Below are 25,657 nucleotides of genomic sequence, written 5' to 3'. Positions count from 1 at the left end.
ACAACTCAAGGATATTCCTGAATCCAAATTCAATGCAGTGGGATGTCTTCCACCCTCTGAAACCCTGTCTTCAGTGCAACATCTCTCCCAGCCTCCACCCTGCTGCGTGCGCTTTCTTCATCCCTCTAGCAATTCAATTTCCTGCCACTTCTGAGATCTGCCTTTTTTTGCTAGCTTCAGCTATTAGTCAGAAGTACCTGATCCTCCCTCTAAACCGTGTGCTATGGGAACACTCCATTTCAAGCAAACTGCTTACTCTACAGACGTTTCCAAGTGGAATGGGTTTAACCACCCTATCAGCTTTATTGTGCTCTCCTGGTTTTTCTGAAGAGCCACCCAGTTGTCAAGCTAGACATCGCTGAATAATACTGCTGTGTCATCCTCGTATCATCTCTTCAAAAACATTCTATGAGAAAAATGGACTCCTTAGTTTTAAGATTTTAGGATTCAGAAAATGGCAATGACAGGCATTTAACTCTTATTTCATAATGAGGCTATCTTTGAAGAAGAAAATATACACAGCTTATCTATGAATTTTCTTTTTTATTCATTTTGCTTTCATTGTCCAAAAACTGTAATTCATCCCCAAGGTCCCATAGAGTATTGTTATTCCTGGTATGAGATGCCATTTTAAGTTTAGTATGAGAGATGACTATAACGACTAACATTCATTGTGCATTTGCTGTGTGCTCAGCACTGACAGCAAGGAGATCAAATCAGTCAGTCCTACAGGAAATCAACCCTGAATAGTCATTGGAAGGACTGATGCTGAAGCTGAAGCCACAATACTTTGGCCACCAGATGCGAAGAGCCAACTCATTGGAAACGACCCTGATGCTGGGAAAGATCAAGGACAGGAGGAGAAGGGGACGACAGAGGATGAGATGGTTGGGTGGCATCACCATCTCAATGGACGTGAGGCTGAGCAAACTCTAGGAGATAGTGAAGGACGGGGAAGCCTGGCATGTTGCAGTCCATGCGGTCACAAGGAGTCAGACGTGATTTAGTGACTGAAAAATGACAACAGCACCGGACTAAAAGTTTGGCATGAATTATTCTGATTCCTTTCTGCAACCCGCACAGTACATTCTGTTGATAAGATTTTGATTATTGATGACAGGCATGAGTGAAACAATTCAACAGCATTGACCTGTCATCAAGACCTGCTTCCAAGTCAGTCATCTGACATTAGGTGCTCTCCCGAGGTTCCCTGTCTGACGTGAGCATCGCTTACCTGCACAGGGGCTGGCTGCGAAGCCCACTCTCTTCCGAGCTCTGTCAAAGACCACGTAGAAGCCCTCCATGACGGTAGCACCAATCACCAGTGCGTTGGTGGAAGGCGAGATGCCAAACCGGTAACATTCATAATTCAGGCCAGCCCCCATCATGGGCTGAATGTAAAGCTGTTGAAGAGGAAAGAGCAAAAGAGAAAAAGGACAGATCAGGCAACATCACAGAACTGTTGAGGTCACTGTGTGCTCAGACCCTCCAAGGTGCCATCGGAGCTGCAGAGAATGGAGAGGATGATCCCAGCCCTGCCATCTGGGACTTGGGACCATGTGCCTGGTGATGAACCTGCTAAAGTATAGGAGCATGCACAGCACCTCTGGTTGTACACAGGTACACCCATCCAGGAGTTGTCCATCTGTCATCCATCCACCCACCACCTATCTGCTCAGCACTTACTGAACACTTCATAAGGCCTGGACACTGTCCTTGGTACCAGCAATACAAAGATGAATAACATGTTCTCTGCATGATCAAAACACACATGATCAAAATGACATATGAGGAAGATGAACATCAGTGTACTTGCCATGTGCAGTGAAGACCAGAGGGAGGGGGTCTCCAGGCAGGAAGGTGTGCAAGGGCACAAATGGGTGGCTCTGGAGTCATCACCCACTGGACATCAACCAGCTGCCATGTCCAGGGGGCGGGTACAGCGGTTTTAAATCAGGCACTGATTGGTGTCTGTCTGTAAACCCTTCTTCAAGGCAAGGAATTATCCTATTCTCAGCTCTGTTCTTGGCTCCTAGGTATCTCGTATATACTCTGCACACAGTAGGACCTCAGTAAGTGTGTGTTAAATGGATGAGCTTGATCAGTGTAATGAAATAGACAACTTCTCCTGAGGGTCAATGTAAATTGAGAAAAGGTAGTGGATGTATTTAGCTGCCTGCTACTAAAACACTTCCATTTAAGGCCCTGTAAGCGGGTCCTAGAACACACACACTCCTACCTTTGAATGAAAGAATTCCATAATAAAAGCCCCCAAAATCATCAAACAAAATGCAACTGATGACACTGACACAAACATGATGCAAACTGAATTTGTATCTTTCACTCTGACCTTTCTGTGTGTGTCCCCATTGACTTCCAGTAAAAACTCCAGACTGTAAATTTTGTAACGTGTTGAGAAAGCTCCAGTGTTGCTAGGTCTCAGAGTAAAATGCCTGCCTTCAAACTTAAATAGCACAAATAGACAATCTGGTGGTATTTAGATTGAAACTATTTATGTTTTTAGGATTATATGAAAAACATCAGAATTTCCCTGTGGGCCGGGGCTGCTTTTTAAAATAAGCCAAATAGGATTTCCTGGTGGCTCAGGTGGTAAAGAATCTGCCTCCAGCGGGGGAGACCCAGGTTGGATTCCTAGGTTGGGAATATCCCCTGAAGGAAATGGCTACTCACTCCAGTATTCTTGCCTGGAGAATCCAATGGGCAGAGAAGTCTGGCGGGCTACAGTCCATGGGGTCTCTAAGAGCTGGACATGACTGAATGACTGAGCACACACACACAGGAGTCAGCCCACGTGGTTTTGGAAAATAGAGTTGGGCACAGGCACTCTGTTTTTTGATGTGACTCTTCTGCGCTTAGAATTGATCATCCATCTACTGCTGCTGATGCCTGGATGGTCCTGGGTAGGGACCTCATTCTAAAACTTGGGTGACCAGGAGCCTTGATGATTGCTCTGAATGTCAGGAAGGGCTTCAATCAGGCAGGGGTGGGAGGGGGCCCCCTGCGCTGTCCCCAAGGGTGTGTTACCAGAATATGGGGCTCATGAGGTTCTCATCAGGTGATGGTTCATGACTGTCATCCTTTCCCATCAAGGCAATGGAAAGCAATTGGGATGGGGATGATGGAGGAGAAATCAGGACAACAGGGGAAAGCAGATTTTTAAAGACTGAAAATGTGGACATGTCAAAGTCAACCAAGAGATATCTTCAGCCTCATAAGTGAGAATAAAACTGAATTCGTATGCAGAGATGTGCAAATTAAATGCAATACTCCCAGACCTCTTTCATTATCTTTTCACGCTCTCCCAGCACTTGGTCCTGAAAGCAGTTGATGGGCCCCAGTGGATCTTCAGCTCAGATGGCTACTGCCGGCCCTGGATGTAATGACAGACTTCACCCTGCAGGCCTGCTTTCCTCCTGCTTCTTAGAGTCCCCGACTGTTGACTCACCCACACGTCATTTATTCTCCAGCTCACATTTACCTCTGTCCTCAAGCTGGGTTTCAAGTTTAGTGACAAACCACACTGGCGAAATAATGTCCACATTTTGCTGGTGGCCTGACCAAAATTTAATCACAAAGAGCACATAATTTTAAAGGCGCTGAAAACATATCATTCTCACATCACCCTACGCAGTGCTGTTCATCCAAGGATATTGCAGTCTTCTGAAAATGTCTTTGGCGTATTATTATTTCTCTTTTTATCCTTAAAGGGACACACACAGAAAGGGAGATGTGACCGTTCAGAGTTATAGTGTGAGTCAAGGGCAGTGCTGCAAGTTTAACTCAGGCCTCCGGCTCTGTGTGTGTCCTCTGTTGGGCTGTTATTTCTCTTAAAGCTTTCAATCCTAACCCTAACAGCTCTCCATTTTTGGAATGCACTTCTCCAAATAAAGTTGAGAACAGGGAAAAGGCAATATTTATCATTTACTTTTTTCTTCTGAAATTATTCCTCCTTCCCTATCCCCCAGTCCCACTCCTTTATCTCAAATTCATCAAACTGCAACAAAGCCACATTCATCTGTCCATTCAACAAACAGTTACTATGCACCACCCCCTCACCACAGAGCAGTGTTAGAAAACGAAAGATGATCTTGGAATCTCGTGATTCTCATCTTCAAGGAATTAATAATTTAATGGGGGAAGAAATATAAGTGTGTGTGCAATTAAAGAAAAAAGAAGTCAAATGAAAAAGGCAACCGCATAAACCCAACCCTGAAGATATGATTCCGGGCCAGATGAGTGGACTAGAAAACATGCATTATAAGTTTGCAAGGCAGGCTCACAAGTGGACCATTCTGCTCGGCAGAGGTTCAACAAAGAAGAGTTGTTTGCGTTGGGTCTTCAAGGATGGGAAGAATGTGGATACACAGATGGAGTGGGGAGGACGGGGGCATTTCAGGCAGTGGGCGGGAAGCAAAGTGAGGAGATGGAGCAGGCACCCAGTACTGGAGGACAGCCCCCAACAGGGGAAGGAAGGGCAAGGGTGCAGCAGGAAACAGGCTGGAGAACCAGGGTGGGTCCTGTGAGGTCAAGGAGAGCAACAGTGGCGAGCCTCCAGGACTGCAGTAGTGGGGTGGAGAGCTGCGGCTTAGCAAGAGGAGTCTGGCAATGGTTTCGGAAGGAAGACAGGGTGGGGGTGTGTGGAAGGCACGCTGGTGGGCCCTGAGATGGGAGTGAGAGGGGATGTGAGTGAGGGCTCTGGGGATGGAGAGAGCAGGGAGAGGTGAGACGGGGGAGGACAGATGCTTCGGATGAAGGAGGAGTCAATGATTTATTGACTATGGAAAAACGCACAGCTTCATCTCTGAGGATCCAATTTTATTTTCTGTTTATAAATAAATTGGAACTGAACATATATTGGAGAAGGAAATGGCAACCCACTCCAGTGTTCTTGCCTGGAGAATCCCAGGGATGGGGGAGCCTGGTGGGCTTCCGTCTATGGGCTCACACAGAGTTGGACACGACTGAAGTGACTTAGCAGCAGCAAACATATATTGGTGTTATTGGTACTTATTGCAAAAATGTCCTCAATTCTTGAACTTTCCTGGTAGGCACACCCTTGTGATGTGGCCTTGCAGTTCTTCCCATTGGGGACTGGCATCTTCATCCCCACCTTGGGAATCTGGGCTGCCCTTGGCCTGGTTTGGGAAATATGGTAGTGTTTAGGAGTCCAGTTCTGGGCCTGAACTTCAGGAGACCCCGTGTGTCTGCTTTCTGTCTCACAGAATCCTGCTGTCACCCTGTGAGCCAGGATGGTGAGACAATGGTCTTATCTCTCCATTAGCCAAGCCACCAGACATGCAAGTGAGGCCACCTGAGACCATCCTAAACCGAGGCCAACCTATCCCTGGCCAACCACCAGCTGCCCAGGGTCATGAGCCTGCAGAGACCAGCAGACCTGCCCAGACTCACGAGCAGGAATAACAGCTCACTGATGAAAGCTGCTGTGTTTTATGGTTGCTTGTTATGTGGCGTTATCACAGCAATTGCTGCCTAATACAGGTGTGATATCAAAACGCATGTATTATGCATGAAGTGCTTTACTTTTGCATGTTTCATGTTAAAAAGACAAAAGCACAAATCTATGTTCGTACCTGAGGCAGGATAGTTATACGGAATGATCTGCTGGAGTTCTCGTCTCTCAGGTAGATGGAGATTTTAGGGAAATAAGACCAAGGTGTTTCAGAATTCGTCCAGCATGCCAGCTGGGAACCAGTCCAGAAACCTTCAGAGAATTCTGGAATCTAGACAAAGCAAGATCACACGACAAACAGTGACAAGTCTGGCACATCAACAGGAAGTAGCTCCCAGCTCTCCTTGTCACCTCACCAGATGCCCAAGGCGATAAACTCTGTTTAATTTGGACAGCAAAGTGGAGACATCAGTCCTCTGGAAGAGTGATGGTGATGACAAAAATCAAAATTATTAAAATTACCCAGGCATGTGATATTAGACCTGCCACAGGCACTTAGTCCTCAACACCTGTATCAGTGCAGTAACAGCGTCCCCTCCACTTTACAGAAGAGGAAACCAGTGCTCAAAGAGGTGAAATAAGTCACCCAGGGTCACACTGTAGTAGGCAATACCCTTTAGAAGAGAGATCAGATTTTAAACGTGCTCAAAGCCCTTTTGGTCATCACCTTCCCTAAACATTCCCTGAGCCCAGTAAGTTTCCTCCTGGTCCACAGCCCTATAGGGACCCTCTGCTCTTCTGGAACATCTTCTTTCTCCTCCAGATCTCAACTCCAATGCCACCTTGTCCAGGAAGCCCTCCTTGATTACCCCCCCCCCCACAGTGCTGTATCCCACCATGTTATCTCTCCTCCTTAGCCTTTCTCTTTATAGCAGTTATAATTTTACATTTATTGGTGTGGTTGGTTAACTTCTGTTTCTTGCAGGAGAAACTGATTCCTCTAAGGATACAGGTCTGCTGTCGGCTCCCCCATCTCCTCTCCATAGGCCTAAAACCTGGCCCACAGGAAAGACACAGGGAATGTTCGTGGAGGAAAATAATGAATGACCAAGAGCACAGAGTGTTCACCGACGCCTCTCATCAGGGGGCGGAAGGGTAAAGCTGATCATGCTCGTCCACTAGTTGCTGAATCTGTAAGTTGATTACAAATCACTCCTGAGCCCTCTTACCAGATCCAGTGGTCTCTAAGAGCAGACCTCCTCTGTTCCTGCCAGCTCCCAGAGAGAAGGACTGTGTCGGATGGGTTTCTTTCCACACACCCAGCACATTGCCCTGCTCAGATCAGTAGCAGAGGTGCCTGTGATGGGGCAGAGTTAAGAGGACACCTGATGCAGGGGGTCTAGGAGGGCATGGGACAGGGGTGGAGCTAGGAGGGCATGGGACAGGGATGGAGCTAGGAGAGCATGGGACAGGGGTGGAGCTAGGAGGGCATGGGACAGGGGTGGAGCTAGGAAGGCATGGGACAGGGGATGTGAAGTGGATGTGAGGTGGAGCTAGAAGAGGTTGATTGGAAGGAAGAGGTGTCTGTCGAGGTTCCGGAGGAAGACGTCCATGAGCTAAGTTGAGCAGTAGGTGAGTGTTAGGGAGAGGTGGGGAAGGGCAGGCAGAGCACGAAACCTGTCCCACTGGACACCATGAGGCCAAGAAGGCTGGTACTAAGGACAGGAAGGGGCAGGAGTTGCAGCTGGGAGCGACCCACAGGCACCATCAGGCGTTTATCAGAGATCAGTTTTCAGGGATCTGAGCTCATGAGATGTCATTAAGGCATTCTAGCAGCATTTGTGTAGGTCACTTCTTTGAATCTAACCTCCAGGGAGTCAGCCTGGGCTAGACAGAAGCATTTGAAAGTCAGTGACCAATGGGTGGGAAGTGATGGTGTGGCCATGGATGGGATCACTTAGGAGAGGGTGCAGGGAGAAGGGAGGGGGTGCAGGACCCACCCTGAGACACACGCCAGCAAAGGAAACCCCCATGAAGCAGGGCACAGGGTGGGGAGGAAGTTCCAAGAGGAGGGTGTTGTGGAAGCCGAGAGAACAGATAAGGCAGGTAAGCATGGTTGCTGTGGAGGCCGAGGACAGCAACTGAGAAAAACACGGTGTCCCCGGATGAACACACGGTGAGAGCTGCCTGTTCAGGACCAGGCGGGGCAGGAGCTGCCTCCTCAGGGCAGACAACCAGAAGGAAGGGCCTGCGGTCTCTTCACCCACTGCAGTGCTGAGCTGCAAAGTGTCTAAAGCCTTAATGTGTTGGGTTGGCCAAAAAGTTCCAATTTTTTTGCCAACCCAATATTTGTGCATTTTATAAAAGTCGGTTTGAAATATGTATCATAGGGAAGAACTCCCTGCTGGATGAGTTGAGAGGGGGAGGGGCGGTCACCTTGCTGGGTTTCAGGAAGAGTGAAGCGTGGTGGGGCCTGCATGGAGGGCACAGAGCTCCAATCTCCAGGTGAAGAATGAGGCTCAGAGGGGCCAAGTAATCTGCCTAAGGGGCACAGTGCAGGAGTGGGTAGGGGACCGTCTGCCTCCAAGTGGTGCCTTTGAGTTTGGAAGGCTTCCAGGGGGCCAAGCCTTGTGTCTTGGGGGACAGTCTGGACATTCAGACCAGAGAGTTGAAAGTCAGAAGTCAGTTTACAGAAGGTATCATCCTGCTGCTGGATTCTGCAGATGGAGAAGCACTGGGCTTGAGACAAAAAGGGCATCACAGCTGAACAGGCGGGGAGCCCTGGTCCCCATCGAACATAAAACTCCCTACTGGGCTCATTTAAAAAATAGACTAACATATAGCACTGGGAACTGTATTTAATATCTTGTAATAACGAGTCAGACATGACTGAGCGACTTCACTTTCACTTTTCACTTTCACACATTGGAGAAGGAAATGGCAACCCACTCCAGTGTTCTTGCCTGGAGAATCCCAGGGACGGGGGAGCCTGGTGGGCTTCCGTCTATGGGATCACACAGAGTCGGACACGACTGAAGTGACTTAGCAGCAGCAGCAATAACCTATATTGCTGTTCAGTCGCTAAGTCACATTTGATTTTTCGAGATCCCACGGACTGCAGTATGCCAGGCTTCCCTGTCCTTCATTATCTTCCAGAGTTTGCTTAAATTCATGTCCATTGAGTCAGTGATGCCATTGAACCATCTCATCCTCTGTTGAGCCCCTTCTCCTCCTGCCCTCAATCTTTTCCAGCATCAGGCTCTTTTCTAGTGAGTCAGTTCTTGTCATAAAGTGGCCAAAATTTTGGAGCTTCAGCTTCAGCGTCTGTCCTTCCAATGAATATTCAAAGTTGATTTCCTTTAGGATGGACTGGTTTGGTCTCCTTGTTGTCCAAGGGACTCTAGAATCTGAAAAGGATCTATCTCTACATATCTATATCTACGTATATCTGAATTACATTGCTGTGCACTGGAAAAAAATACAACACTGCGAATTAACTATACCTCAGTAATTAAACAGAACTACAGACCTAGGTACATTCATTGACTATGCCAAAGCCTTTGACTGTGTGAATCACAATAAACTGTGGAAAATTCTGAAAGAGATGGGAATACCAGACCACCTGACCTGCCTCTTGAGAAACCTGTATGCAGGTCAGGAAGCAACAGTCAGAACTGTACATGGAACAGACTGGTTCCAAATAGGAAAAGGAGTATGTCAAGGTTGTATATTGTCACCCTGCTTATTTAACTTATATGCAGAGTACATCATGAGGAACACTGGGCTGGAAGAAGCACAAGCTGGAATCAAGATTGCCGGGAGAAATATCAATAACCTCAGATATGCAGATGATACCACCCTTATGGCAGAAAGTGAAGAGGAACTCAAAAGCCTCTTGATGAAAGTGGAAGAGGAGAGTGAAAAGGCTGGCTTGAATCTCAACATTCAGAACAAAGATCATGGCATCTGGTCCCATCACTTCATGGGAAATAGATGGAAAAACAGTGGAAACAGTGTCAGACTTTATTTTTGGGGGCTCCAAAATCACTGCAGATGCTGACTGCAGCCAGGAAATTAAAAGACGCTTACTCCTTGGAAGGATAGTTATGACCAGTCTAGATAGCATATTAAAAAGCAGAGACATTACTTTGCCAACCAAGGTCCACCTGGTCAAGGCTATGGTTTTTCCCGTGGTCATGTATGGATGTGAGAGTTGGACTGTGAAGAAAGCTGATCGCCGAAGAATTGATGCTTTTGAACTGTGGTGATGGAGAAGACTCTTGAGAGTCCCTTGGACTGCAAGGAGATCCAACCGGTCAATTCTAAAGGAGATCAATCCTGGGTGTTCATTGGAAGAACTGATGCTAAAGCTGAAACTGTAATACTTTGGCCACCTCATGCGGCGAGTTGACTCACTGGAAAAGACTCTGATGCTGGGAGGGATTGGGGGTGGGAGGAGACGGGGACAACAGAGAATGAGATGGCTGGATGGCATCACTGACTCTATGGATGTGAGTTTGAGTGAACTCTGGCAGTTGGTGATGGACAGGGAGGCCTGGTGTGCTGTGATTCATGGGGTCATGGAGATTCGGACACGACTGAGCGACTGAACTGAACTGAACTGACAGACCTAGGTGTTCACTGGAAGGACTGATGCTAAAGCTGAAACTTTGGCCACCTCATAAGAGTTGACTCATTGGAAAAGACTCTGATGCTGGGAGGAATTGGGGGCAGGAGGAGAAGGGGACAACAGAGGATGAGATGGCTGGCTGGCATCACCGACTCGATGCATATGAGTTTGAGTGAACTCTGGGAGTTGGTGATGGACAGGGAGGCCTGGCATGCTGTGATTCATGGGGTCACAAAGAGTCGAACATGACTGAGCAACTGAAATGAACTGAACTGAACAGATCTACAAACTATTTCTTTCTAAAATCCCATTTAAACAATCCAGGCCCAGAGACAGACCCTGACATCTGTACGGTATTTACTTCTCTGAAGCCAGCCCTTTGCTTAACTAAGAAAGAAAACCCAAGTGAAGAGAGACAGCTAAGATAAACCCAGCAGAGAGAAAGCTCAGGCACATCTCCGGTCCATGCGCGTGAGACAGAGAGCATCCCCCCTTGTTGAGCTTTCCCTGCTCAAGATAAACATCCTGCTGGGCCTCTCCTTCCTGATGCACGCACTGAAACCAGAGGATAATTTTAGATTAGGCAAACAAATTTCGTAATCTCGTTCCTTCCACCTCGTGCTTTTCTTACAAAGTCAGGCACCGCTGAACACATGCTGTGCTGACCTCAGGCATGCTAGCGCCCCTCCGCCACAGTCCCGCTGGTTCTGGCTGAAGTCACGAAATCTGCAGAGGCCCAGGCTGGTCACGGGCTTGCTGGACTCACATGCTGGGGCTGTCAGTGTGTCCTTGGAATGGTGGGTAAAAACCTTACAGTTCAGAATATTAAATTTGAAGATGTTCATGTTAATTACACTGAAGACATTTTTCACTCTGAAGAAAAGCAGCATATTGCTCTGTATTTCCAGCATGGTCTGATTTTCAGCCAGTTTCCTAAATTTAAGGCACTAAAAACATTGCCTGACACTTTTTTTCTGATTCAGCAGATATTAGACAAGATAGAGGTTTGCTCTGGCTTTTCTGCCCACCGTACTCTTGACCTCCCAGTTCACAAAGGACCTCGGTGTTGTTTCTTCTGGTTTTCCCTCTGTGTTCTTTTGATTTGCCTGCTGCATTTCCTATAGCACTTTTATTCAGACTTTTGTAGTTTTGGTCCAGGACAACCAAAAGCCTGCTCTTTCTTCTCTGTTCCTGCAACATCACCTGTGACAAAGTAACCGCTGAGCCTCTTCTATCCATCAGTCTCTGGGTTTGGCCATAGCCCAGTGGAGTCATGGGACTGTCAGCCCCACTGGAGTCAGAACCAGAAGAAAGACTCTTTTTTGGTGACCTGGTAAAAGTGGCCCTGTGTGGAAAGACGCTTATGAAGACACCCAAGGAGCTGAGAGAAATATTTATCTTTCATCCAAACAAATAGCAGTAGTGCCATGGTTTAGACATTAAAGAGAAGTACTTCTTGACCAAACACCCATTGTGTTACCCTAAACCCTTACAACAAGCCACGATAAGAACACAGAGGCTCTCAGGAGGCACAAAAGTCCCCCTGCCCCACAAGGCACTCAGCTAATAAGTGGCAGAAACTAGATTAAATTCAAGTCCATCTGTGCCCAAGACTGTGGTCCTTCCAATCAGTGCTTCATGGTCCATCCAAGTGCTCGAACTACCTGAAAGTTGGGGTCACACTGAGATGACTGTTAACCAGGCCCTCAAGGCATGTTGTCCTTTACCAGGATTTTAATGGTATTTCAAAGCGTGGCCATAAAATAATTATTATATTGGTAGATTGGCCTTTGTCTTCTATGAATCACACTTTGTTATAGAAGTAGGAGTTAAAAATCCCAGCATAGCTTGGATGAAGGACAAAAAGGAGCATAATTTTTGGTTTGTTTAAAAAGCTACACATACATTCCTGGTTTACTATTTAATGTGTTACCAAGTGGTTTATTTTTCCGTAGTTTAAAAAAGTACCATAGCAACTACATTATTATTTGAAATACTGAAAAGCATTGCATCTTTAGAACCAAGACCTCTGAGATTAAAGTGAAGGAATTATTTGCTGGTTAATTACTTTGCCAACAAAGGTCCGTCTAGTCAAGGCTATGGTTTTCCCCGTGGTCATGTATAGATGTGAGAGTTGGACTGTGAAGAAAGCTGAGCGCCGAAGAATTGATGCTTTTGAACTGTGGTGTTGGAGAAGACTCGAGAGTCCGTTGTACCGCAAGGAGACCCAACCAGTCCATTCTAAAGGAGATCAATCCTGGGTGTTCATTGGAAGGACTGATGCTAAAGCTGAAACTGCAATACTTTGGCCGCCTCATGCGACGAGTTGACTCACTGGAAAAGACTCTGAGGCTGGGAAAGGTTGGGGGTGGGAGGAGAAGGGGACGACCGAGAATGAGATGGCTGGATGGCATCACCGACTCTGTGGACATGAGTTTGAGTGAACTCCGGGGGTTGGTGATGGACAGGGAGGCCTGGCGTGCTGTGATTCATGGGGTTGCAGAGAGTCGGACATGACTGAGCGACTGAACTGAACTGAACTGAATTGAATATCAAAGAATAAAGTGGGAATCCCTGGTGGTGCAGTGGTAAAGAATCAGCCTGCAATGCAGGAGATGCAGGTTCGATCCCTGGGTTGGGAAGATCCCCTGGAGAAGGAAATGGCAACCCACTCCAGTATTCTTGCCTGGGAAATCCCATGGACAGAGAAGCCTGGTGGGCTACCGGGTCACAAGAGTCGGACATGACTTAGCGACTAAACACCACCACCATCCAAGGACAAGATCGTGAACTTAAGAAATAATCATTAAAACAACCCTCCCAACCCTTGGATAGGAATTGTTAGAATCCATGGTGGTACTCCACAGTATGTGGTCCTGACCTGGCGTGACCTCTGAGACTCATCAAACATCCTGGGGACTCACCAGAGACGTGCGGGCCACAGCCTCCACCACGGCGTCAAACACCTTCTGGGGCAGGCGCAGCAGCGTGGTGCCGCTGTCCACGATGGCCTTGTCCGCATTGTACTAGAACGGGGAGAAGGCACGTGAGCAACAGGCGCCCACATCAATGCGCGGTCCAGCCTGCCATCACCCCGCTTCTGTTACACGTGCATTCAGCAGTCATGGTACCTCCTTGGTGGCCACAATCCACTTCATATTCTCAGAACTTGGGGACCAAGAACTTCCTCACCCAGTGTTCTCACTCCAGATAAAGGAACTGAGGCCAGAAAAGGGCACTGATACCACCAAAATCAGTAGCTTAATTCAGGACTTTTCTCTTATTCAGCAGTGGCTGGATTCTGTAAAGGACCACCACCCTCGCTGCCCACCTCCACCCCCGCCTCCGCCAAAGAGGGAAGACCCATTTGTCTTTAGAGGTTGAGATGAAACACTAAGTGTTATTTATGTAAATCATGCAAATTCAACTCTCTATTACTTCATTAGCAGAGAAAGAGGAGGAAAGACGGTTTTTCAACAGATATCCCATATTTCATTTAGAATGGAACCAAAGCCCCATTCAGTAAGAGAATCTTACAACACAGAGACATTGCCAGCCCTGCCCCCAACTCATTCTTTATGTGACTGGGGGAAAAGGTGGAGGTCAGTGGACCAAGACCAGAGGAGTCACCCAGCCTCTCGGGACATAACTGGATGAGCAAAGCTGCCAGGGGATGGAGTGAGCCATGGACAATTCAATCCTCCTGTTTCCACGGCAAATCCCTGAGTCATATGACCAAATACACCAATCAGGTCAAAAGGAAGTAAGGATTTGTTTAGGTAGCAGGTGGGAGGAGTGAAGAATTGTGAGAAACTGAAATACAGCATCTGATTCATATTCTTTTCAAGTGTAAAACTAATTTCAATTTAGAAAAACTCTAATTTAAATACAGTCTTGTTTGTTCACAAAATTATCATGCCTGTGTGTGTAAGAAAAGCTCGCATACTGAAATGTTGGAGTAGGACGATAGCACTTTTATTGTTTTCTCTGTTATGGCAAGGGTGGCAGATTGGGAAGGGGGGCAGGAGAGAGCGAAGAATATGAGAATCAAACTCCAAAGGTGCTTATACTCTCCAATACACACACACACACACACACACACATGGAGTTTGTACTTTATTTTAGGCCAGCCCATCTGATTCTACCATTGGACTCTTCCGTGGCAAATAAATGCCTTTTGACAATAAACAGACTTGTAGACTTAGGACAGAAACACCATCCCTTTATCAAGCTTTGATTGTTTCTGCAGAGGCATCTCTATATACGAACTCATGGTACAATGTGATGGTTAAAGTGAAAGGCAATGATGACAGGTATGAATACAATCAATGCTGATGAAATGCTGGTGGTTTTTAAAAACAATTCTGAAAATGGTGGAGATCATCACAATCATGTCATTATGTGCCACAAATAAGCCAAAATGCAGTGAGAGGTGTGAACGAGGTTAATGAGAGATGTGGTTTCCCAGTTCTGCCTCCTCTTAGCACCATCAGCCACCCACATCTTTAGATCATAATGTTTCTTCGAGTGAGAACTGTGTACTGGGTGGGGGGGATGGGGGATTAGATGTGGATGGAGGATAAAGCTGATGATGTATTTCTGGTTTCATTTTGCTTATTTTTAGTCCCCTTTTACTCTGATAAAAACCTTGCTTACTTTACTCTCTTGAACAGAGTTCAGGGACCATCAAGCCAGGATGATGTGGTTCTATATAACTTTTTTCACTCATCATTTTATGCTAATTCCTCTTTTTCAAGAGGAGGAATGGAAGGGAAGCAATTAGAGGGAGGGTCATTGATATAAATTATCTACAACAAGGCCCTGTAACTTTTATTGTCATGAGCTTTTGATTTATCTTGCAATTTAATGCACAGTCTGATTTCATATTCAGGTACTAGCTGAATTAAATATGCAAATTTAGTGGCCCAGGCACATGCAGACAAGGAGACACAAAGAGATCAGAGTGGAAATACCTCTCTGCAGTCCAGATTAAGGCTCTGGCCTCCGATTTCCAATTTTAGAATTTCTATCTGATAATACCACTCCTCCTTAATAGGGGTGTACCAGATGTCTCCTTTGTACAAAGTTGGTTCAATTCCACCTAGGACCTGGGAAGGAAAACATTTACATATTTAAGAGAAAAATATATATAGGCATATAACAAGTTACACAGAGAAGCACACTTTCTTGCTTTTTAAATTTATTTTTTAATTGGAGGAAAACTGTTTTGCCAATGTGGTGTTGGTTTCTGCTGTACAACAAGGCAAATCAGCCATAATTATACATATATCACCTCCCTCTTGAGCCTCCCTCCCCTCACCCTACCCCATCCCTCCAGGTCATCACAGAACGCCAAGCTGGGCCCCCTGTGTTATACAGCAACTTCCCACCAGCTGTCTGTTTTACACATGATAGTGTATATGTGTTGACGCTACTTTTTCCACTCATGCCACCCTCTCCCTCCCTGTGTCCACAAGCCCATGCTCCACATCTGTGTCTTCACTTCTTCCCCACAAATAGGCTCATCAATGCTATGTTTTAGATTCCATATATATGTGTTAACGTACAATACTTGTTTTTCTGATGAGAAGCACACTTTTATAAGGCAAAACTTCACTAGAATTAGTGCTTCCAATTTAACAGGATGTTATAAACAAATGCATAGGCTTGGAAATTAAACAAGGAACATTCTGAGGCCATGTGTTGGAAGATCAGAGTCCCGTTCTAATCAGGATGCTTTGATAATTTCTCTTATGTAGAGGAAATGCATACAATTCCAGCTTTCTGATACTGAGATCCTCCCGCACCCCATCCCAGTCATGGGCAAAGAAATGCAATAAAATGGTTAACCACACAGACTGACAAAATTCAGTTCCTCAGAAGATGAAGGATGACTTCCTGCCCCACGTATTTGCATGGAAAGAGGAACAAAAGAGCTTCTCTAATCAAAACTTCATTTTGGAAATCTGTGTAACATCACCCCTCTCCTCTGAAAAGGTGGTAAAAAAACAGGGTGCTGAAAACACGTGTGCAGCTGTTTCTCGCAGTCGGAGGACAAAGGGGTCAGCATCACCGCCCTGGGGGCTCTTCAAGTACATTCTCCCCTTTGTCTCCTGCTGTAGACGGCTGGGTGCAGGCCCATCAGGGAGACACTTGGGATATGGTGTGTTCCCAGCACTGATTGTGTTTCAGTATGTGTGTGTGTATCTGTGTGCAGGTGTGTGTGTACATCTGTGCATGCACATGTATGTAAGGACGTGCGAGTATGTATTATGTAAATCTGTGTAACTGTATACAGTGTGTGCGAGCATGTGTGTGTGTATGCACAAGTGTGTATGTATATGTGCATATCCATGTGTACTTATGTGTACATGTGTAAGTGTGTGCACATGTGTAGGCATATGTGTATATGATGTGTTTGTGTAGTGTGTGTACATGTCTGCACATATGTGTGCGTGTGTGTTGTGTGCATGCACACGTAAGTATCTATTAGCTCAGTTCAGTTGCTCAGTCATATCTGACTCTTTGTGACCCCATGGACTACACCACGCCAGGCTTCCCTGTCCATCACCAACTCCCAGAGCTTGCTCAAACTCATGTCCATCGAGTCAGTGATGCCACCCAACCTTCTCATCCTTTGTCATCCCCTTCTCTTCCTGCCTTCAATCTTTCCCAGCATCAGAGTCTTTTCCAGTGAGTCAGTTCTTCACATCAGGTGGCCAAAGTATTGGAGTTTCAGCTTCAGCATCAGTCCTTCCAATGAATATTCAGGACTGATTTCTTTTAGGATTAACTGGTTGAATCTCCTTGCAGTCCAAGGGACTCTCAGGAGTGTTCTCCAATACCACAGTTCAAAAGCATCAATTCTTCGATGCTCAGCTTTCTTTATGGTCCAACTCTCACATACATATGTGACTGGTGGAAAAACCATAGCTTTGACTAGACGGACCTTCATTGGCAAAGTAATGTCTCTGCTCTTTAATATGCTCTCTAGGTTGGTCATAGCTTTTCTTCCAAGGAGCAAGCGTCTTTTAATTTCATGGCTGAAGTCACCATTTGCAGTGATTTTGGAGCCCAAGAAAATAAAGTCTGTCACATTTTCCACTGTCTCCCCATCTATTTGCCATGAAGTGATGGTACCAGATGCCAAGATCTTAGTTTTTTGAATGTTGAGTTTTAAGCCAGCTTTTCACTCTCCTCTTTCACTTTCATCAAGAGGTTCTTTAGTTCTTCGCTTTCTGCCATAAGGGTGGTGCCATCTGCGTATCTGAGGTTACTGATATTTCTCCCGGCAATCTTGATTCCAGATTGTGCTTCTTCCAGCCCAGTGTTTCTCATGATGTACTCTGCGTATAAGTTAAATGAGCAGGGTGACAATATACAGCCTTGATGTACTCCTTTCCCAATTTGGAACCAGTCTGTTGTTTCATGTCCAGTTCTAATTGTTGCTTTCTGACCTGCATACAGGTTTCTCAGGAGGCAGGTAAGGTAGTCTGGTATTCCTATGTCTTGAAGAATAGTCCAGTTTGTTGTGATCCACACAGTCAAAGGCTTTGGCGTAGTCAATAAAGCAGAAGTAGATGTTTTTCTGGAACTCTCTTGCTTTTTTGAAGATCCAATGGATGTTGGCAATTTGATTTCTGGTTCCTCTGCCTTTTCTAAATCCAGTTTGAACATCTGGAAGTTTATGGTTCAGGTACTATTGAAGCCTCACTTGGAGAATTTTGAGCATTACTTTGCTAGTGTGTGAGATGACTGTAATTGAGTGGTAGTTTGAGCATCCTTTGGTATTGCCTTTCTTTGGGATTGGCATGAAAAATGACCTTTTCCAGTTTTGTGGCCACTGCTGAGTTTTCCAGATTTGCTGGCACACTGAGTGCAGCCCTTTAACAGCATCATCTTTTAGGATTTGATGGAATTTAGCTCAGCTGGAATTCCATCACCTCCACTAGCTTTGTTTGTAGTGATGCTTCCTAAGGCTCACTTGACTCCAGACTCCAGGATGTCTGACTCTAGGTGAGTGATCACACCATTATGGTTATCTGGTTCATTAAGATCTTTTTTGAATAGTTCTTCCATGTATTCCTGCCACCTTTTCTTAATATCTTCTGCTTCTGTTAGGTCCATACTCATTTTGTCCTTTTTTTGTGCCCATCTTTGCATGAAACGTTCCCTTGGTATCTCTGATTTTCTTGAAGAGATCTCTAGTCTTTCCCATTCTACTGTTTTCCTCTGTTTCTTTGTATTGGTCACTGAGGAAGGCTTTCTCATCTCTGTGCTCTTGTTCGGAACTCAGGATGGGTATAGTGTGTGTATAAAACGTATAACGTGTGTATATGCATGTGTGTGTACTCCTGTGCATAAGGTGCTCCTGTCTCTCCAACAAACCTATGAAATCCCAGACCCCACTCCCCAGAGCTCAGCCGACCTACCACCCTGCCCCACAGGTCCTCATATGCCCCTCTCTCCAACACCCAACAAAATCAGTTACCTTTCAAAGGAAGACTAAAAAAAAAAAAACAAACAAAAAAAACGTTTTAAAGGAATTTGGGGAAGCAATGAGAATCATTTTATTAGATAGCAGGATGCTTAAGAAAGATTAAAAATTACCTAATTTTATCCATTTTTAAGGCTATAAAACAAGGATTATCAAAGCTTTCACAGCACCTATGTATCTCTATGTGCCTAATATTTCTATCAGAGTCTTAATAAAGCAGGAAAAACAGTCCCACTGGTTTGTGATTTTTTTCCCCCCCTTTAAGACTAAAAGATACCCACAAGACTACCTCCGTTGGTACCAGATCCAGCTACTGGCAGTCCGGCCCCACACATCTGCATGGAGAAGATGTTGGGGATTTTTGCTTGTGCCACGAGGGAATCAAAGAAGGTCTCCAGAGAACTTGACGGCTGCAGGAGGGGCAGGGAAACACGGCAGCTGATTAAGGGCTCCAGGGTAGACAAGGGGCCACCCTGTGCAGGCGCCAGGCATGGTGCACAACACGGCATTGCTTTCCATGGAATATTTTCAAGGTTAAGAAATAAACAAGCGCATGATTAAGTCCACCAATTCGGAAACCTCCAACAGAACTCCCTGTGACTTGGTATTTTTCCTTTTGGGGCAGTGTCTCTGTGGGGAAGATAAGATAGTATTTCCTGAAGCTGTGAAGTGGCTGCCCCATTTAACATCTGACCACCTCGTGAGGCCAGCGTGAGAAGATGCAGAAATGGGTTACCTAGGCAGGTGGTGGAGTCTAATCTTAGATGTTTCGGAGTAAGGAGAGAACAGGGTCTCCAGGAGCTGCCTTTACAGCTTCAGAAAAAGGTTTTTTCCCTAGTCATAGTCGTCCATCATGCAAACGACAGGTGCCTGACCCTCGAGAACAGTTCACATCCCAGACCCCTGGGAGGAGGCTTATCTCTGCTGGCTGTCTGCTGAACTCTGGTGACCAGAAAAGGAACAACGCTACTGTTGCGATCAGAAAAGGAAGGATGCTATTGTCCTGCAGTTTAAAAGCCCATTACTCCTCATTGCCATATGTGAGTAACATCCTCTGCGCCTCCTTACATGTAACCATGGCTTCAGAGGACAACCCCATTTCTCTAGAACTTAAAAGGAAGGATGGTCTGCAAACAGGTCTTAGCTGCGGGAGCGGCGGGGGTGGGGGGCGGTCAAAGGTGCTGGTGGTGAGGAAAGAATGTCATAGATCCATGTTTCCATTTTGGCTTTGACAACTGGGAGAGATTAGAGTTTGTTACTATGAATGGTTTATTCTTGATGAAAATGCAACAATTGTAGCAGCGTAGATGCTCCAGGCATCTTCTGGGCATTCACAGTAAATATCGGGAAGGATTATTTATAATCTGTAGGAACTGAAACTCTAATTCTGGAGGCAGTGAAAGCAGTGTGATCAGACAGAAACCTTCCTATTTGTTTAGCTCCTTTGTATCTGGCCTCCTATCGCTTCTTTCCCAGCCTCTGTGGACTCTGGCAGAATTTGGCACAATCCCTCTGTGTAATTGTAGCCTAAACACTTTGTGTTTGGGTCAAGGAAGGAGACAAAGCCCCCTCTAGAAACCAGGTTGGGTCTGGTGATGACCCAGCCTGTGTCTGCCTTCATGAGAAGCAGCCAGGTAAACACTGCCTGGAATTGAATCCTGGCTCCACCCCTGACCTGCAAACTGTGTGACTTGTCCCTTTGTTTCCTTATCTGTAAAATGGGGATCATAGTCACATCCCAGAGCTCTTCTGGGGCTTAAGTGGGTCAGTACATACAGAGTGCTTGGAAAAGTGCCCGGTACATGCGACAGGATCTATTATTATTGCACCAAGTCATTCTTCAGCAGGACTTAGGATCCCTTTAAGGTTTAAAAGCACACAGTTGCCCAGGACCAGTAGAGAACCTGACTCAGCAGGTTGAGACCCTGCAGGTGGCCTTAACCACATCTTTGGTGTGGGAGCAGATAGCTTCAGCTGGGGGCCCCTGCACACTCTGACATCCCCAGTGGGTGCTCATGGAATCTATTTCAGAAATGTCTTTGGGCCACCAACCCAGACCGCCCTGCCAGTCTTGTTTCTAGCCTGTTTACTTCCTGTAAATCCTGCTTTGGTCTCCCCTAACCTAGGGACCAACCAGTCCATTCTAAAGGAGATCAATCCTGGGTGTTGATTGGAAGGACTGATGCTAAAGCTGAAACTGCAATACTCTGGCCACCTCATGCGATGAGTTGACTCAGTGGAAAAGACTCTGATGCTGGGAAAGGTTGGGGGCTGGAGGAGAAGGGGACGACAGAGGATGAGATGGCTGGATGGCATCACCGACTCTGTGGACATGAGTTTGAGTGAATTCCGGGAGTTGGTGATGGACAGGGAGGCCTGGCGTGCTGCGATTCATGGGGTCGCAAAGAGTCAGACACAACTGAGCGACTGAACTGAACTGAACTGAACCTAGGGACGTGAAGCCAATTGTTGGCCATCTTGGAATCTCAGAGATGAAAAGATAAAAGGTCTTGTGGGGACATTCAAAAAAACCTGAAGCAGTCTGTTCTCAAGGAAGTTTCATGTATTATTAATTCCAGATAATTTAGCTTTAAGCTGCTGCTGCTGCTGCTAAGTCACCTCAGTCGTGTCCGACTCTGTGTGACCCCATAGACGGAAGCCCACCAGGCTCCCCCATCCCTGGGATTCTCCAGGCAAGAACACTGGAGTGGGTTGCCATTTCCTTCTCCAATGTGTAAAAGTGAAAGTGAAGTCGCTAAGCTACCACCTCCCAAATAACCATCAAATCAATCATATATCTTTTCACAAGAAGAAACATGTGGTCAAGTGTCAGTGAAAAGTACTTAGGAATGGAAGTTGTTACAAGTCTGGGGACTCATATTAAACTTTTCTTATGGTTGTTGTTGTTCAGTCACTAAGTTACGTCTGACACTTTGTGACCCCATAGACTACAGCCTGCCAGGCTCCTCTGTCCGTGGTATTTCCAGGCAAGAATACTGGAGTGGGTTGCTTCTCTAGGAAATCTTCCAGACCCAGGGACTGAACCTGCAACTCTTGCATTTCAGGCAAATTATATTGCTGAGCCACCTGGAAAGCCCTATGGTGCTGAGCTCTAAAATCCATCTGGGCTCTTCGGACAGGGCTCTGTGATCTGACAGTCCTCAGCAAGGGGTAAACCTAACCCTCTGTCCACACATAACCAATGTGAGCCTATGAAGTCTGCCTTCTGGGGAGGTCCTGAGACTCCACGGAAGCACATCTTGTAATGGTCTTGGTCCAGGGGTCACGGGTTGTTCTTTCTCCTTAAGAAACTACAGTGTTGGGAAATGCCCCCTGCCCTTTATGCTCCCCTCCCATGTTTCCCCACCTCATTGTCTGCATCACTTGCGAGTAAACTCGAGCTGGAGCAAACATCCTTCCAGAGAGAAAACAGGACTTTCTACACCCACAATTCTTTGTTTCACCCTTAGCGCTGGCTCAAAGCCTGTCTGAACAAGGAGAAGCCAAGCCAGGGTGCCCGGTTACAGGCCAGGAGGGGTGACCTCTCCTCACGTGTCCACTAACCTACCCTGGCCTCTCGGAGCCCGGGGGTCACACCGGGTTGTCGGATCTGCCTGCCCCTGGCATCCTTTCCTTCCCAGCCCAACCCCCTCCTCCCACATGTGATCACTGCTTCCTTTGGGTGGACCAAGGACAGAGAACCGTCCTGTCTTTCCCTGTTTTGTGATGGTCCTGATGCTGATGAGGGTGAGGTTTCACCGTCTCTTCTCGAAGCATCACTGCTTCCACTGGCTGGCGATCCCCAGGGTGTGCCTGCAGGTATCTGGGCTCCAGTTCCAGAGTGAGGGGAAAGCAGTGTCATGCTCTGTGCCTGGCAGGACACCTCTTCCTGCAGAGTTTCCACTGTCACCCTGAGGTTCCTTCTTTATCAATATTATTTTTAAAATAATTTTTTTGGCCATGCTGTGCAGTGTATGGGATCCTAGTTGCCTGACCAGGGATCGAACCTTCATCCCCTGCATAGGAAGTCCCCTTTATTAATTTAATAAATGTATTTTCTCTTAATCCTCCCCTAATAAAAGCTCCTAAGCAAGCACCATCATCAAAGGGAATCAGATTCTATTAACATTTGTCAACTATTCAAGTAAAACAAACAGAAAAAGACAAATGAAAAAAGTCATGGCATGGGAATATCTTACAGGAAGGTGCAAAGAATCTCGCCATTTACCTTAAATTTTAAAAATGCTTAGAGGTCTAATCAATCATGTGAACACTTGTCTTTCAACCATGTGATTCTCACTGACTGTCTTGGACAGCCTGGACCCCTCTGCTGGCCCCTCCAGAGTGACTGATTTCAGAATCTTGTTCTATCATTTGATGTTCGTAGACCCACCCATCATTCTTACCTTGGCTAGGGTAGCATAAGCCAGTCCAAGTATCCCATTCCATCTAATCCCAGGCAGAAAGAAATTCTCTGACTCAAATATGGTGGCGATGTTGACAAGAAAAGAATTGTTGAAGCCTTTGGGGATGGTGACCACGTCCTCCCCAACGAAGCCAGTCCAGCTCCCCTGTGTGTACTTCACAGTGACATCAAAACCCTTGGGGCGGTACGTGCTGGACCTGGAGAAAGAGAAGAGGCCTTGTGTCCTGTGCTCCATCCACCTGCCACTGTTCTGACAACGTGGTGGTCACGGGTGTCAAGACAGCTGCTCTAAGAGAGGAAGGTGTGCGTCAGCAATTCTTCCCAAGGAACAGTCCTCGTGCTCACAGGGCATGACTTCCCATAACATAATCACTGACATTTGGGCAATGACATTTTCTGTGCCACATGTGAGCGAGTACTGGGGTCTACATTAACCTGAGTTTAACTCCTTCCTGAGCCCATGTATCCCGCGTAAGTCAGGTGTTGTACTTAACTGGAATGCCACAAACACGTGTGGGTCCGCCTGTTCCTCCAGCTGTGGGGGGACACTGCACTGCTGCTCTGAGACACAGGGAGGGACCACCAGCCCCAGAAAGAGGGCCAGTAGCTTGTGTCCAAAGTGGCTGCAGGTTCAAATTCATACAAACAGCCAACGTGATGAATAAAAGTCAAGTCACACCCCCCAACACCAGGGCCAGCCCTCCTCAGGGCCCCTATGATCTCGTGGCATTGCAGGTTCCTTTTCAAGGCCATCCATCTGTCCCCAAGCTGATTATCCCCATATCAGAAAGGTGACGTTAATGACAAGCTGGGATACAAGCCACTGTGACAACCGCACAACACCTGAAGGTAAGAGATACTGAGAATAACATGAACAAGACCAGACAATGGACAGGGCCAAGGAAGCCCTGCTCCTAGGATTTCAGAGACAGACAGTAAACAAATGAACGCCTAGAATTTCAAGCAATGATAGAGTGATGAGAGCCATACAGGGAGGAGAGCAGGGTGAGGGGTGGAAGAGAGACGTGGTGGTCACAGAGGCTGCTCTGAGAGATGACATTTATGTAAGACCTGCGTGAAGACAATAAGCTATGGGACTCTCTGCAAGGGGACGTCCTGGAGAGAGAGAGAGCAGCAGGTGTCAAGGCCCTGGGGTGCCGAGTCCTGTAAGGTCATTCTTATACCCAGCTGAGCTTGACAGCTCTGTTGGACTACAGGCCAAGGGACATCTCCAAGCAAATATCTGTGTTCAAACCATGCTTCTCTTAGGAAAACAATCCCATTCCTAAGAGAAGTGCCCAGCCACCAGTGGGATCATTGTAAATGTACCTGTTTGTCTACAGTTTTCACTTTAACATTCAATCTCTGAACATTCATCCATGTTAATAAGTCTTTGCTGTCAGGTTATATGACCTAGTAAGGTATTGTTGGGAGCCAGAGAGGAAGTTAAATCACAGAGGATGTGAATTTTGGGGGGTACGTGTTATAAACTTTAAAAATGTTAGGTCTATTTAATTCAGAAACTGCGTGTCTGAGAATCTGACCCTAAGGAAACACCCATGATGCAAACAGAGATTCATTAACAAAGACAGTTATTATGTTTTATTTATAGTAGCAAACAGCTGGAAACAACCTAAATGCCCAGTAAAAAAAAGGAAACAGTTTAGTAAATTATGGTACAGAAGTATGAATGGAATACTATGTAGTACTGGAAAATGATGTTGACTGACATTTTCAATGACACAGAGAAAAATTAAGATAAAAGAAACCTTTGTATATGTGGCAGAATCTTCTTCTTCAAAAAAATTATTACACTCAGATACTAACAGGGCTATCTCTGGGTGGTAGGGTTTTGGTGGGGGGAAATTCTCATTCTTGTGGTTCGGTCCTTCCGTATTTTCTGCATATATAACTTTTATAATTGGGGGGAAAAGATATTTTTAAAATGTCTGGCAGACACATTTTAAAGAAATTTAATTTATTCTAACTCCATAATGGGATATGAAATACAAAGGACGTTTAATTTTAATGTTTTCTGACTATTTTAGCTAACTCCACCACAATCTTAAAGAGAGAGCATTACTAAGTGAACATTTTCTGCACACATGTCTTCTGACAACAGCAAGCACAGGCAGAAAAGTAAGCACGAATGGACCCCAGGCACACGGAGTGCTAAGGGACCCATCAGAAATTACTTACAGAAAGCATATAGTCAGGCCACTGAAATGCAGGCACTTGAGGACTGGTGTTTTCACACCAGGGCTGAGTGCCCACACCAATTCAGTGATGCCTGGCACACAGCAGGGGCTGCACACATTAGGTTGAAAAGCAATGAAAAGACTGAAATGTCAGTCCTTTCTGACCATTTAGGGTCATTCTTCAAGTTCAAAACATTAGCACTATTGCTAACAGAAGAGGCTAGTTATTTTGAAAGACTTAGAGAATATGTCCACCACAGGGTTGGTGAGCTTCTTCTATAAAGGGTCAGAAAATAAATGTTTCAGCTTTTGTGGGCCACATGATCTCCATTTCACTTACTCTGTTCTGCTAGAAGCAACCACAGGTGACAGATTAAACAAACACGTGTGGCCATGTTCCAACAAAACTTTACTTAGGAAAACAGGCGGCAGGCTGCAGGTAGCCTGCCAGCCCTAATTTACCCATTCTGCATCT

At 46.1% G+C, this 25,657-nt stretch overlaps 1 protein-coding gene across 1 annotated transcript in view; it reads right to left on the bottom strand.

The window, feature by feature from the left end:
- The window catches only part of BACE2 (beta-secretase 2), a 115,561-nt gene that overhangs the window by 36,233 nt on the left and 53,671 nt on the right, over nucleotides 1–25,657 (bottom strand). The window contains exons 3-8 of the mRNA XM_055414207.2: nucleotides 22,965–23,181; nucleotides 18,840–18,968; nucleotides 15,035–15,169; nucleotides 12,986–13,087; nucleotides 5,613–5,762; nucleotides 1,235–1,403 (exon numbers count right to left, since the gene is read on the bottom strand). Coding sequence (XP_055270182.2) covers nucleotides 1,235–1,403; nucleotides 5,613–5,762; nucleotides 12,986–13,087; nucleotides 15,035–15,169; nucleotides 18,840–18,968; nucleotides 22,965–23,181 — 902 coding nt within the window. The remainder of the gene's footprint in view (nucleotides 1–1,234; nucleotides 1,404–5,612; nucleotides 5,763–12,985; nucleotides 13,088–15,034; nucleotides 15,170–18,839; nucleotides 18,969–22,964; nucleotides 23,182–25,657) is intronic.

This window comes from Moschus berezovskii, chromosome 1 (assembly GCF_049115385.1).
Source record: "Moschus berezovskii isolate FMDL1 chromosome 1, NW_MosBer_1.0, whole genome shotgun sequence".
Lineage (NCBI taxonomy): Eukaryota > Metazoa > Chordata > Mammalia > Artiodactyla > Moschidae > Moschus > Moschus berezovskii.
This window is presented reverse-complemented; position numbering and strand designations above follow the sequence as displayed.